At 36.0% G+C, this 14254-nt stretch overlaps 1 protein-coding gene across 5 annotated transcripts in view; it reads left to right on the top strand.

The window, feature by feature from the left end:
* nek11 (NIMA-related kinase 11) overlaps window positions 1–10526 on the top strand; it is a 77779-nt gene extending 67253 nt beyond the window's left edge. For 3 of the 5 annotated variants that reach the window (XM_058745742.1, XM_058745743.1, XM_058745741.1), the window contains exon 17: window positions 2819–3963. In XM_058745742.1, the coding sequence (XP_058601725.1) occupies window positions 2819–3023 (205 nt within the window). In that variant the 3' untranslated portion in view covers window positions 3024–3963. Of the gene's footprint in view, window positions 1–2818; window positions 3964–5379; window positions 5521–10003; window positions 10107–10236 lie in introns of those variants that run through there. The other 2 variants (XR_009266231.1, XM_058745746.1) reach the window with 2 other exon arrangements.
* Window positions 10527–14254: the final 3728 nt, after the last annotated feature.

Raw genomic sequence — 14254 nt, 5'->3', positions numbered from 1 at the left:
ACGGAGAACTGAGTTAATTTGGGCTGAAGGAGTGATGGGATGATGGTGTTAAAAGCAGAGCTGAAGTCTACAAACAGGATCCTCACATAAGTCCCTGGTCTGTCTAGATGTTGCAGGATGTAGTGCAGTCCCATGTTGACTGCATCATCCACAGACCTGTTTGCTCTGTAGGCAAACTGCAGGGGGTCCAGTAAGGGTCCAGTGATGTCCTTCAAATAAGCCAAAACCAGTCTTTCAAATTATTTCATGGCCACAGACATTAGAGCTACAGGTCTGTAGTCATTAAGTCCAGTAATTTGGGGTTTCTTTGGGACGGGGATGATGGTGGAGCGTTTGAAGCATGAGGGACTTCACACAGCTCCAGTGATCTGTTGAAGATCTGTGTGAAGATGGGGGTCAGCTGGTCAGCGCAATTTTTCAGACAGACTGGTGTCACACCATCTGGGCCTGGAGCCTTTCTTCTCTTGGTCTTTCTGAAGACTTGGCGCATGTCATCTTCACTGAACTGAATTGCAGGTGTGGGGGAGAGGGGGGTTGCAGGAGGTGTGAATGGTGTTTTTTCAAACCTGCAATAGAACTCGTTCAGATCATCTGCCAGTTGTTGATTCTCCACAGTGCTGGGGGATGGTGTCTTGTAATTGGTGATGTCTTTCAGACCTTTCCACACTGAAGCCATGTCACTAGAAGAGAACTGAATCCGTAGCTTTTCGGAATAATTCCTCTTGGCCACTCTGATCTCCTTTTCCAGTGTGTATTTGGCCTGTTTGGACTCTGTCCCCATTCCTGCGAGCATCTTCTTTGGCCTGACGGAGCTGGCTAAGTTTTGCAGTGAACCATGGTTTGTCGTTGTTGTAAGTTAAATGAGTCCTGGTAGGAATGCACATATCCTCACAGAAACTGATATAAGATGTTACAGTCTCTGTGAGCTCGTCCAGATCGGTGGCAGCAGCTTCAAAAACAGTCCAATCAGTGAGAGAGAAACAGGCTTGTAAATCCCTCTCTGCTTCATTAGTCCATCTTTTTGCAGTCCTTAATACAGGTTTAGCTGATTTCAGTTTCTGCCTGTATTTTTTCAAATTTGATTTGAATCTCATGTTTTCAGTGTGGTTTTAGACTTTTTAATCCCACTGAATATAAATAGTGTATGTAAGTTTAGTTGAATTTTCAAAATTGCAAATAAAAAAGTATTATTGGAGAATGTTTTACAGGAAAATGCAAAAAATATATATTTAATTTATTTTATTTTTTATTTTAATTTCATGCTTAATTCAGTGAATTACTTGGCCTTTCTTTGTAATTGTTTATGAAGTTTACTAGCAATTTCTGTGTGAGAAAATTGCTATTTTTTCAGTGTACATACCAAACTTTCAAGGCTACAGTGGGTTCATCCATTTAGTCAAACTAAACCTTTCATGCTATCATAATTTTATATGTTATGCCCTTGCATGCTTGTCTCAAAAAACAACCACGTTAGTCATTTATTATGCACAGCTGAATCATACAGATCATTGTACTTGTTAAAAGAGTTTGAGAGCTTTTTATTTATTCATTTTTTTGTGGTGGTGGTGTTTAAAAAGTGAGATCACGTCACAGTTCTTTATACTGTCAGAAGACTCTGCTTTTGTGAGTTTTAGCAATAAAACCAAGACAGTATATTGAGATGATTTGTAAGGTACTTGATTTCGCAAAGGGACAAGAATCAAAAGTGATACCATATAATAATTATTTAAAATTATAGTCGAATTAGTACAAAGCCTCATGAACTAAAGATGTTGTTCCTGTAGTTCTGAACTACAGATGAACTGACACAAAAAGAAAGACACTACATCATCTGGACCCCTTGTGTTTCTTTTAATTGGCTTTTTAAGGGTGATATTGTTCATCTCTTCCAGCTGTCTCTTTCATTCCTTGTTCTTTCTACATCCTACCTGATGGCATTACTTTGACTTTAGGCTACTGAGTGAAACAAACCCAAACCTTGCAAGTTTGAACCGTCTCAGATGATATCGCAGCAGAAACCTCTAAGCTACTGCAGTCAGCAATCCGTCATTCACTCTCAGCTTTTCACACTTTGAGTCACAAATGTTATATTGTCCAGAACAATGAAGTGCCCTGTCTTGAAAAGTCCAAATCAATTTAGTTCCCTAGACAAGAGGAAATCTGATTTCTATGGCTCTATCCCTCATAAGGATGACAATTCCTGATATACCAAGATGGAATTAATTACCTTTTCTTCTGTTATCAGACCTTCACTGCTGAGTTCGGTTGGACCATTACTACTGTACTGTCTCTCCGATCTCTAGACTATCAATTTTTGAAAAAGAAATGGAATTTTCCATCTTGGTCAACACTTACATCAACTCATAAATCATTCAGATATCTCACTGTCTCGCATTAAATGGATATATTCACAAAGGCATTACTTATTTTTAACTCTGTTTGAAGGAAAATGTCAGTTGTGGATGTATTTCACCTTATGTATTGTGTGTGTGTGTGTGTGTGTGTGTGTGTGTGTGTGTGTGTGATGGGCTGTTCTGCTCTTACTGAGGGGTCCAAAGGTGATCACACTGACATTGAGACGAGGACGTGATTCACGGTGCCTGCTCACAAAACCAACACCTGTCAGGGGGTGTTTTTTGCAAGAGGTCCTGCTTGGATGCATCTACTTGTCCCACAGTGTTGAGAGACTGAATGCTGTAGGATACATGTAGAACAGGAACTCCAGAAATCTGCTTGCATTTAAGTTTTGAGACTTTTGCAAGTCCTTCATAAATGTGAACTGAATTATTTTAACTATCATTTAAATTTGGTATTTTAGGTCTGTGTGTCGGAAGCTAGGAGATGAGGTGTTCCTGAAGGTCTATGACTATCTGAAACAGGCCCGACAGAGACAGGAGAGCGAGGAGAACATCAGACAGGCTCTGATCCAGCTGGTGGAGAGGCCCGGTGATTGCTTTGAAGTAGATCAACTTCTTTATTATGAAGAGCTGCTCTTGGCAGCACAGGAAAACACTGTAAAATAACAATGAAGCAGATACACACACACACACACACACACACACACACACACACACTTACTCACTCACAGACGTTATCTGTCAACAACTATATGGATCAATTTATGTACTTAAGATCTGCCTGTAGTGCAACTTCATATTATTATACGTTATATATTATAGATTATATTATAGTATTATATATTATATAGTAAAGCAATTCATATATTTAAGAATTGCTTTACTTTTAATTAATGTGCTGGAATCATGTGTGTGTGTGTGTGTGTGTGTGTGTGTATGTATATATATATATATATATATATATATTACAGCACCACAAAATGCCTTTTTTCTTGATAAATTTTAATATCAAATTATGAATATTTAATATTAGTGAATATTTCCCGTTTTCCTTTAAAACACGCACTTCACTGTCATCTATAAAATAGAAGTCAATTAATTAAATATAATGAAATGTGGGTCATTTCCGTCAAAAAGAATGTAAATGTATTCATATGTTGATATATATGTTCATATGTTTGTATTTTGATGTTAAAATACATATGGAAATGTATTCATATGTTGTGCGTTTATGGGTAAATCATACTGGAAATAGTTCAAAAGAATGTACAAATGTATTATTAAAAACTACACTTCCTTTAAACTAAAATCTACATTCTAAAACAATTCTACATTCTGTTTGCTACATAAGTAATTGAGGATTGAATTAGAATTCTTAATTCAATTCTGACTGTACACTCTGATATTTGTGATCTGTGTTGCATTCAAGTCATATTTCATAAAGATTAGGTACTTAGGTCTATACACATTGTTCAAATGTTATTTTAGGTAAAATATTGTTTTGGTAATATGTACGATCCTGTGCAAAAAAATTAAAGCCATTTACGGTGTTCACACTCTACATATATCTGGATGTTTTATTTTATTTGCTTTGTATGCTTTATATAATTCTGATGGGTCTGTCACTAGTTCATTCTTTCACTTCGTGTAGGTTTGAAAGAACTGCACTGCACTGACACATTACATTTTTCATTGTTTTCTGAAAAGCCCTGGTGTTTTATGATTACAGTTATTAATCGACCTGTTTTGTGGTGCCTGTTCACCAAAAATTGGCTGATTTCTCACAGCACAGAAGTTAGTGAGCTGAGTAAAAGGCAACGGTATAAGATCAATAGCAGAAAACACTGAGGCACAGAGACTCAGCCTTCTCCATTGTTCTGTTGTTATCGCTGAAGCAAACCGAGACGTTCATTAAACTTATCGACTTTTCCATGACATGGATGTAAGAATGTTGTTTTTTCCCCGTTAAAGATAATCCAAACTCAAAAGATGGATTTAATAATCTTGCCAATTGAATTGCACACATTGTACCACTCTGAAGATGGAGTGCTCTTCACAATACAAGCACTGATTTAATCAGATAATGTATTTGTTTCTACAAACAGCCGTTTGTCTTAGTGATGGATTACTAGTACTTTTTGTTACACTGTTACAATGAAAGTTCAAGGTTTGTGTGTGAGGTTTGGAGAAACTTAGCATTACATGACGTGCTCACCAATGGGATCCGCTGCAGTGAATGGGTGCCGTCAGACTCAGAATAATAGTCTAAACAGCTGATAAAAACATCACAATAATCCACATGTAATCTACATGACTTCAGTCCATTAATTAACATCTGGTGAAGTCAAAAGCTGCATGCTTGTAAGAAACAAATCCATCATTAAGGAGTCTTAACTTTAAACCGTCACTTCTGGCCAAAATAAAACACCCCATAAAAACACGAACATGCAGATTTTCACTTCACAAGATGTTAAGTGTGGATTACTTGTGGATTATAGTTATGTTTTTATCAGCTGTTTGGACTCTCATTCTGACGGCACCCATTCACTGCAGAAGATCCAATATTGGGCAAGTGATGTAATGCTAAATTCCTTCAAATATTTTTCAATGAAGAAAATGGTTGGCATGAGGGTGACTCCATTTTCTGCAAATTTGCATTTTTGGGATACCTATTCCTTTAAGTATGAAGCAGACATTCACAGTGCATTTTAGCACATCAAGTTCATAGCTGTGCTTGTACTGTCACGCTGTGCTTGTTAATTCTCATTTACACTTTTTAAATGGTGTTCCAGTTTGCCGTCAAGTATTAACCGCGTACCCCACGTCCTCCTACTGTGCTCACTTTTCCACTTGTCAGAAAACAAAGCTTTCATACACCCCACTGCTGCAAGGATCAGAGAGCTTCAATATAGCCAAGAATCCATTGTTTTGTAATTCTAGTTGGGGTTGTGGTCATATCAGCGCTGTCTCATTACTGTGACTGTGTTATCAGACTCCTTATCATGTTCTGCTTTACTGATAGGTCTTGACTGGAGAGAGCCAGAGTATTGCTACGGACAATGACAGATGTCATGATGGATTCGTTGCTTGTGCTTCCTCCAGTCAAACAAGAGAAAAAAGATGTTTATGAAATGGATGAAGTGATTGACCGGAAGAAAAGATGGTGAGTTTAGTTTTGACAGGCTACATTCCCTCAGTCAGTGTTTGGCAGCAGAATTTACTACTGTAACAGATGTGACTCTCGAATCATCTTGTTCATACAACAGCCTACAGGAGCGTCTTGAATACTGCGATGTGAAGCCCCTTTGTCTCATTAGTCTTGAATAATACCTGTAACCGTCTGTAGTAAATAACAAAGATGCTCGCTTCCATTACACTGGAAAGCAATTAAGCAACAGGTTCTTTCACTCGTTGGTAGCTGATTGCAACAGTAACTCAAGAGACCACTTTTATCACTTGCCACTTTATCATAACCAACTATGATTCAGGGACATGTCCTATTTGCATTCAGCTAAAATGCTAGCAATTACAATGAAAGATGTGGGACAGAATCAGAGAGGAACATTGCTCTTGAGAAACATTTTATGGAAAAGTGTTTTCATTTCCTTTCGGTTTGGTTCAAATGATTGAGCAATCATAAAGCTTTTCATAAAAAGGATGGAAAACCTCTAAATGCCTCGTTTTTTATGTTTTGGAATGTCACCAAGGCAGCATTTTTTGCTTAAAAAATAAAGCAAAAATAGTAACATTGTGAAATGTTATCACAACTTAAAAGAAGTATTTTCTATTTTAAAATGTATTTTATTCATGTGATGGTAAAGCAGAATTTTCAGCATCATTATTCCAGTCTTCAGAAATCATTCTAAAATGCTAACAGTGAAAACAGTGTTGCCTAATATTTTTTGGAAATGTTATCTTTTTATTTTTTGCAGGATTCATTGATGAATAGTAAGTTAAAAGAACTACATTTGTTTGAAATGAAAAACTTTTGTAGCATTCTAAATGTCTGATTAATTTAATGCGTCCTTGCTAAATGAAAGAATTAATTTCTCAAAATAATAATACTTTTAAATGGTAGTGAAGCTTTAATTTGGACCGCAGAGACAGTGTTCATTATAGTTCATTATAGTTTGAACTGTTTATTCCACTGACAGTGGAATTGAGATTAACTAAATATTTCTATATTTTTTTTTTATCATTTTAATAAGACATGCTCATAAAGTAGTAAAATAATAAACGGAGAAGAATTGTCTTTTTTAGATTTTCAATAATATTGCACATATAACCTTGCCTGAGAACATTTTCAATCAACCTGCCTTAAAGTGTTCTTTCTCTTATAGTGCAGCATGCAGCATTGAAAATTCACTTCAGTGAGTTGCTTTGTTCAAACAGTTCATGTAAATGAACCAATTTACATGAACTGAATATATGTTGCCTAGTAGCCAGTGTCAATGTAGTTTTTAAAAGTTTGAAGCTTGACTGTAAATTACGATTAGCATGTAGCTTGGCAAGGTACAATTTAAAGTCTAGTCACATACTGTACAAACATATCTATGAGAAAATCCTTGATAGCACACAACCGGTGGGTCTTGTGATCTATAATTGTTGCAACTCTGTAAACACCCCTGTGTTTGCACAGAGCGCTGTATTGACCTCAGAATTACAGTGATCACTTACAGAGGACTCAGCTTTTCCAAGGCTGTGAGTGTTCAGCTCAGCAAAGAGCAAGACATAATTAGGCATGAGGATAATAAGCACCTTTTTGCCTCCTGCTGTCCTCGGCTCTTCTGGCCATGATCAGACCTCAGCAGGAGCAATTGGAAGAGCTACACTAGTTAATGGACAGAGGGAATCTTTAGCCCCTGGGCCCCAAAAATGAACGTACTGTATATTGATTGCATTTTTATGCAATGGTGAAGATGTCAGCTATCAATCAGTATTTTTTATTATTTTTTTTTTTCTCAATGTTTTTATCTGTTTTGATATTGTAAATCGACCTTGAGTTTGCAGACAGGCGCTACATAAAATAAACTTTATTATTATTATTATTGCAATTTAAAAAAGTATATTTAAAAACTTTAATGGCATGATGTAAGTATAAGTCGACAAATACATAACATTCGTGGTTTTTGGATATTTAAAAAATCGTACCTTTAATCCAAATTTTTGTCTTTTGTTATTTTTATTTTAAATTTATTTAATATTTTGGCATGTTATATTTATTGGCATAGAATTTTAGTTAACATTTAGGAACATTTTAGTTGACAAGAAAAAAATGTAACAAAGTATTCAAACATTGTGCAGCATCTTGATTAAACATGAATCAACAAAAAACATGAAGACTCTCATGAAAACCTAATCTCCTTTAAAGAGATATTTTGTTTATTTTTTTACTCATATTTTCATAAGTATGAAATGGTAATGACAATTAATGATAAAATAAATAGTTTTTATTTTAATTACAAATAAAACATTCAATTACAGAACAAATTAAATTAAAAATATTTCAATGTAATGCACTCACCGAAAATGCACTCACCATCAGGTCATGTTGATGAGTTTTGTTTCTTCATTGGAACAGATTTGGAGAAATGTCTCAATACTCACCAATGTATCCTCTGCAGTGAATGGGTGCCGTCAGAATGAGAGTCCAAACAGCTGATAAAAACATCACAACAACCCACACGACTCCAGTCCATCAATGTGTGAAGTGAAAAGTCGAGTGTTTGTAATAAACAAATCCATCGTTAAGATGTGTTTGAGTCCTCTATCCGTAATATGGCTTTGTACAGTGAAAAAATCATCTTGTGTGAATCAGGAAAGAAATATTTATTAATCAAGTACTGTTTAAAAGCGGAAACAGTCCAAAACAGTTCTAGATAATGTTGGTGGATTTTGATGTGAGAGGATCGGTGGACTGGAATCATTGTGAAGTTTTTATCTGCTGTTTGGACTCTCATTCTGACGGCACCCATTCACTGCAGAGGATACACTGGTGAGCAAGTGATGTAATGCTACATTTCTCCAAATCTCTTCCAATTAACTATTCCTGTAATGAATCAACACACTGTTCATGAGCCTTCATTGTTAATTAATATTTTTGGCAGTAATTTCATTGACGATTAACAGTATCAAATAACAAGTAATAAACACTTGATACAGTTGAGAAGTACATAGCTGTCTCAGCAGCTGCTGGAAACCTTTATTGCATTGCCAAACACTACAAAGCTGGTCCCCAGCTGTAAGTTTGCCAGTAAAGATTTATTTATAATTAGTCCTATAAGTTGTGGTACTTTCCTGAGTTTGTGCTTGATGACTTGCAGAAGAAGCCACGCTGGGCGCAGGTGCAGGGACCCGATTAAAGAACAGGTTTTGAATAAGAGATGCTCTACTTTAAATCTCTGAGGAGAATCCGCCTTTAGATTCTGCAATCAAACACACACCTGCACAGTGAATGCAGCTCAGTATAAATGGCTGTTGGCTCCAGCAGTACTGTGATACTGATGCCCTGGGAAGTCTGGGTCTGTGCCTTCGTGTGCCATCCCTCTGTGGGCTGCATTAGTATTCAGCTCAGCAGGTTTCTGGCTGCCAATGGATAAATTAATTGTTATTTTGGCGGTGGAGAGCTTGCGACAGTTCCAATCTTGTAGAGACCGTTCCTCAAATTGACCCACTTTCCCAACCACTGGAGTTGGTGCTTTAATTGAGTCGGCCTGATTTAGCAACATACTCAAAATGCATTTAAAGTTGTTGTTTTTGTTGATAATGCTGGTGATGACTAATTTGAAGGATAACTTGCAGCAGGGGGTCTGGCCTCCCAGAAGTCTTTATCACATTAATGTTGTTGTTGTTGTTTTTTTAATTATAGTTTCAGTTGTTGCACTGGATTGTTCTCATTATTTGTATGCTATTATAAAATTTCAGCTATTAGAGGCATCTACTTTACACTTCCTTTAAGTTTTCTGAAACTATATTTTTATAGTTGTTTGTGAAATTTGTAAACGTATAAGAGACAGATAACAGTGTCCTTTGTGTTATAAAATATTTCTGTTTCAAATAAATGCTGTTCTTTTGAACTTTCTATTCATCAAAAATCCTGAACAAAATGTATCTCAGTTTCCACAAAAATATCAATCAAAACAGCTGTTTTCAAGTTACGTTTATAATAAGAAGAAATGTTCAGTGAGCACCAAATCAGAATATAAGAATGATTTCTGAAGGGTCATGTGACACTGAAGACTGGAGTAATGGCTGTTGAAATTCACAGGAATAAATTGCATTTAACAAATTCTAAAATAGAAAACTGCTATTTCAAATTGTGATAATATTTTACTATAATAACACTTTACAATAAGGTTTAATTTGTTAACATTAGCTAACTACATTAGTTAGAATTAACTAATAATGAAAAATATTTCTAAAGCATTTAGATTATATGCTTTAATTTCAACATTTAGAATTACATTATTGTCAAAAGTGGTATCTGTTAATATTATGTATTTTACCTGTGTTTTATTATTTTTTTAACTAACAAAAACATGGATTAATAACCATCATAGCAAATGTCTTGCATATTGTGTTAGTTAATGCATTAACTATCATTACTAATGCAACCGTTTTGGTGATATCACCAATTTCATTTTTAGAATGAGCTGCAATGTAGATGAGACTCTGTAACTACTGATAGTCCGCCTAACTTCAAACTCTCAAAGCTAAAGCAGCTGCGCAGATCGATACATCCAGAAGTCTGTAAGTGAACATACTGTCTAAGGAATAAATGTTGTTGAGGCTTCAGTTCTTGATCCTGATGCTGGACCAGGCATATCCAGCAATTATGACTCATCTCTGTGTTCCTCTGCCTGCCGCTTTGTCTCATCAGGTTCGGGTGGAGAGTGGGCGTTCAGTGCGCTGTGGCCATAACATCCGTATCACTGCTGTATCTTTAATTGCTTGTTCTCATCGACGCTGACCAAGTGCAATGAGGCATATAGCCATTGAGCAGACCATAACGCCAGGAACACTGAAGATAAGTAATGCCTCCTCTTACTGAGAGAGAGTGCATATGGACTGCATACTCTGTGTTCATTATTCTTTCTCAAATAACTTGTCGGAGGGGCCCGGGGCCTAAACATATTGCGTGTAATTTTACAGAACTGATTGAATTGCAAATATTTACCAACATGATTTCTGTGTTATTATTTGCTCTGGTATTGGAGGCAATGAGCTGTTTTGCTGTTGCGTTACATTATGTTTACTGGTTTAAATGTGTTAATCTGGTTTAATTATGCTTAAATGAATATCAGTGTCTATCATGTGACATTTGAACTATATTTTTTTAAATAAAGATTAAGGGTCTGCATTATTTACCCAAATTGATTGAATACTGCATACTGTACTTTCACTCAACTCACTCAAATCTGCTTTATTACAATGAGCTAATGCAGCACTAATTTATGTGATGAAAAGCTGAATTTTCAGCAGCCATTACTCCAGGCGTCAGTGTCATATGATCCTCCAAAAATCATTCTAAGAAGTTGATTTACTGCTCAAGAAACTTTTCTTCTTATCATTTGTCATTAACTACTGAAAACAGTTGCGCCGCTTAATATCTGTGTGGAAATTTTAATTTTTTATTTTTTGAATTCTTTTTTAAGAATCCTTTGCTGATTTCAAAATATTCATTTCATTCATTAAATTAAATTCAATTAAATGTAAAAAAAAAACCTTACTGACCCCAAACATTTGTTTAATTTGTTTTTTGTTTAATGATAAAAGAGTGAGACTTTAACTTATACACACAGTTCAGTAAGAAAATGTTACCTTTAACATGCTAAATTGCTTTATTTTTGTCCAATAGTTAACCTGAAAGAGATTTGAATGCTTCTCGAATATTTACACTTGATATTTTCATAATCAGATCATAATCTGATCTGCATGAAGTGACTGAGTGTAAATATTTTCTAGGAAGTGCTGCACTGAATGCAAGCAGCCACAGCTACTGCCTATAAAAAACCCATTTTGGAAACGTCCACACAGGCTCTTCGTAAATGGTTTGTCACAGTGAAAACTGAAGTCACTTTCTGTGTGGGAATCCTCCTTCTGTGGCCTCCTTATCATTAGACTATAGATATGTCCGCATGTGATGGATCTTGTGAACGTACCCACATGTTGTGTGAGATTGAAGAGGAAAGCTCTGCTCCAGTTCTCATGCCTACAGGACAAAACTCGAAGCTGTCATGACTCTGTGCAGTCGAGCAGCAGGAGCGTTTTCCAGGCTCTGGCACTGCCGTATAATTGGTTGCTATTGCATCTTTTTCCTCAGGTGTTATGTCGTTCTTATGGTTTCATGTGACTAGACAAAAGGGAGCGTCAGAGCCAATAATATCAATGTGTCTTTCTCTCTTCCCCTCTGCTGTGTTCTCTTTCTCTCTCTCTCTCCATTTCTACTTTTGTTTATATAATGGGAAAGGTCTAGACCCTTTACTATCATATGCAGGTAAAACCTAGATGACAAGCTTAATGGCTGAATTTATCAAATCATTTATTGGTTCTGGGCAGCAGCGGCACCTGTGAATGAAGGTTAACGGGTCTAGAGGGCATTTGAGTGTTTCAGATTAGATTTGTCTCCTTCAATGATTCCAGGCATCGCATTTCACTGCTTTTATCAGTTATCCTTGCAAGGTTTCAATGTTTTTTTGCTCTCCAAAGAGTCTTTTAATTGTTCATTATCTTTGATATATCTCACAAATTTTTATTAACATCATACACAAGGTGGTATCACGACATCAAACGAAGTTGCTTTATTGCTTATCTTCTGAATTTAAGACTAGACGTTTCATCCAGACAGACAGAAAAAAGCAGACGAAGGACAGGTAAAGATAAAGGTGAGAGACTGCTTGAAGAGAGCTGATGAATAGAATTAATAACAGTTGTCTTGTGATCCGCCGTGCAGCAGTGGGGATCAAATTGTGACTGTTCCCCTGAAAGTGAAAATTGTGTCGTCATCCTCATCCCTGTGTCGTTCCGAACCTGCGTGATTTTCTTTCTTCTGTCAAACACGAGATCTTAGGCAGGATGTTCACGCTGATCACGTCCTCGTAATGAAGGTGAACGACTACCAGGGGCTGTCAATCTCTAAAATGACAATAAAACTTATGTGCTATATTCCAGTCTTGTGAGGCCATACGATAGCTCCGTGTGGGAAAGAGACCAAAATGTAATTTGTTTACTGAAAATCTTCCTCTCCTTTATTTGTGTTATATGCACATGTGATTGGTGGAGACACACAAGAACCAGTGACATTTGGCATTGTTGACATCAGACCTACAGTATGTGGCCCATTTTAACATACAATATTCAAATTATTTAATTTATTATAATTAAATAATATTAAATAAGTTATTCATTCAAATGATTAATTATGTTAATTATTAACAGGAATTTTCATTATTTATTTATTTATTTATTACAGGTATTTACCTGTATTTATTAATTACATTGTTTTTACATTGTACTTATATTTTTAAAAACACCTATATGTAGTTACATCTGTAATGAATTTCTGTAATTACATTTATAATTACACTGTTGACCCATCCCTTACACCTTAACCCACCCTTAAACCTACCCATAGCACCAAACCTGTCCCTAACCTTACCCGTATCCCACCTCAATAGCAGCAAAAGTGTTTTGAAATACAATATGAACACAATAAGTACATTGTACTTATTTTTTGATGCAAGTACATAGTAGTTAAGGGCACCTAATATAAAGTGTGACCGAGGAAAATAATACATGTTATTTAATTAATAATATATATGATAATAAATATATGATATGACCCATTTTTATGTGTCAAAAATGTCCACACATAATAAATCACAATGTTTTCTGAAAAAAGCAAAACATCAAAACCTCAACTTCTAGGGTATCTCTTAAGGATTCTCTCTGTAAAATATCAAGGTGTGCTATTGGAACAGGGCTGATTGTAGGATTTCAGTCTTGTATAGGCACACAGTTTTACATTAAAGTGTTTAATGCCTGTTAAGAATTCAAATACTCTCAGATATCTTGGTGCAGCCACTGTTTTCAGCAAACAAAAAGAGAAATCACTTTTTAGTGGGGCTCAGCTTCTCCTAATCAGGGTCTAGCAACATCTCTGGATGACCTCAGATGTCATTTATGTGCCGTGAACTTACACAGTCAGTCTGTGATTGCTCTGAGCGTCTGTTAGAGAAGAGCTGCAGGGTTACAGCAAGGGCGCCGGAGTGATACCTGACATCTCAAACACTTTCTGTTCATCCAGGGCATCACGTTTCACTGACACTGATACACCATTTCCTAGCGGCTAGACAGTGCTCACTATCCAGTTCTGCACAGCTCAGCATTACGGATTATTTAAAAGATTTAAGTGTTCTTATGTGTGCTCGTTACAAGAATATGAAGTACACATGAAACAAGGCATCTGGCTAATGGGAGAGATAAATCTGAACGATTGAATCGGAGAAGAATCGTATATCATTTTGGTGAGCTTAGAAAAAAGTGTGACCTTGAGGAGCTTTGCTTTTCTAAGTCAATACTGCATTTTTTTTTTCCTGGAGAAATAAATCATGCTCATTAAAACACAGGCGATATGGAAGGCGTCAGTCTTAAGTTGTTAAGAATGCACAAGACCTTTAGTTCATTATCCATTGTTATCTTTTTGCTTGCTTTGCTTAATCCCTCAATATTTCATGTTAACCATCTCACTGTGAGCCAGGCTTATAGGAATCAATTATAACACCTTTCTTTCCTTCTTATTCATGCTAATCCTTGAAAGGCTCTGCATCTTTCTTCCTGTTTTGAGAGGAAAAGTTCTTTTAAGTGGTGAGATTGATCTAATTAACCTAGTGAAAAGT

Source organism: Onychostoma macrolepis, chromosome 16, assembly GCF_012432095.1.
Source record: "Onychostoma macrolepis isolate SWU-2019 chromosome 16, ASM1243209v1, whole genome shotgun sequence".
Taxonomy (NCBI): domain Eukaryota; kingdom Metazoa; phylum Chordata; class Actinopteri; order Cypriniformes; family Cyprinidae; genus Onychostoma; species Onychostoma macrolepis.
The sequence above is the reverse complement of the archived record's forward strand: the minus strand, read 5'-3'. Positions and strand labels throughout refer to the sequence as shown.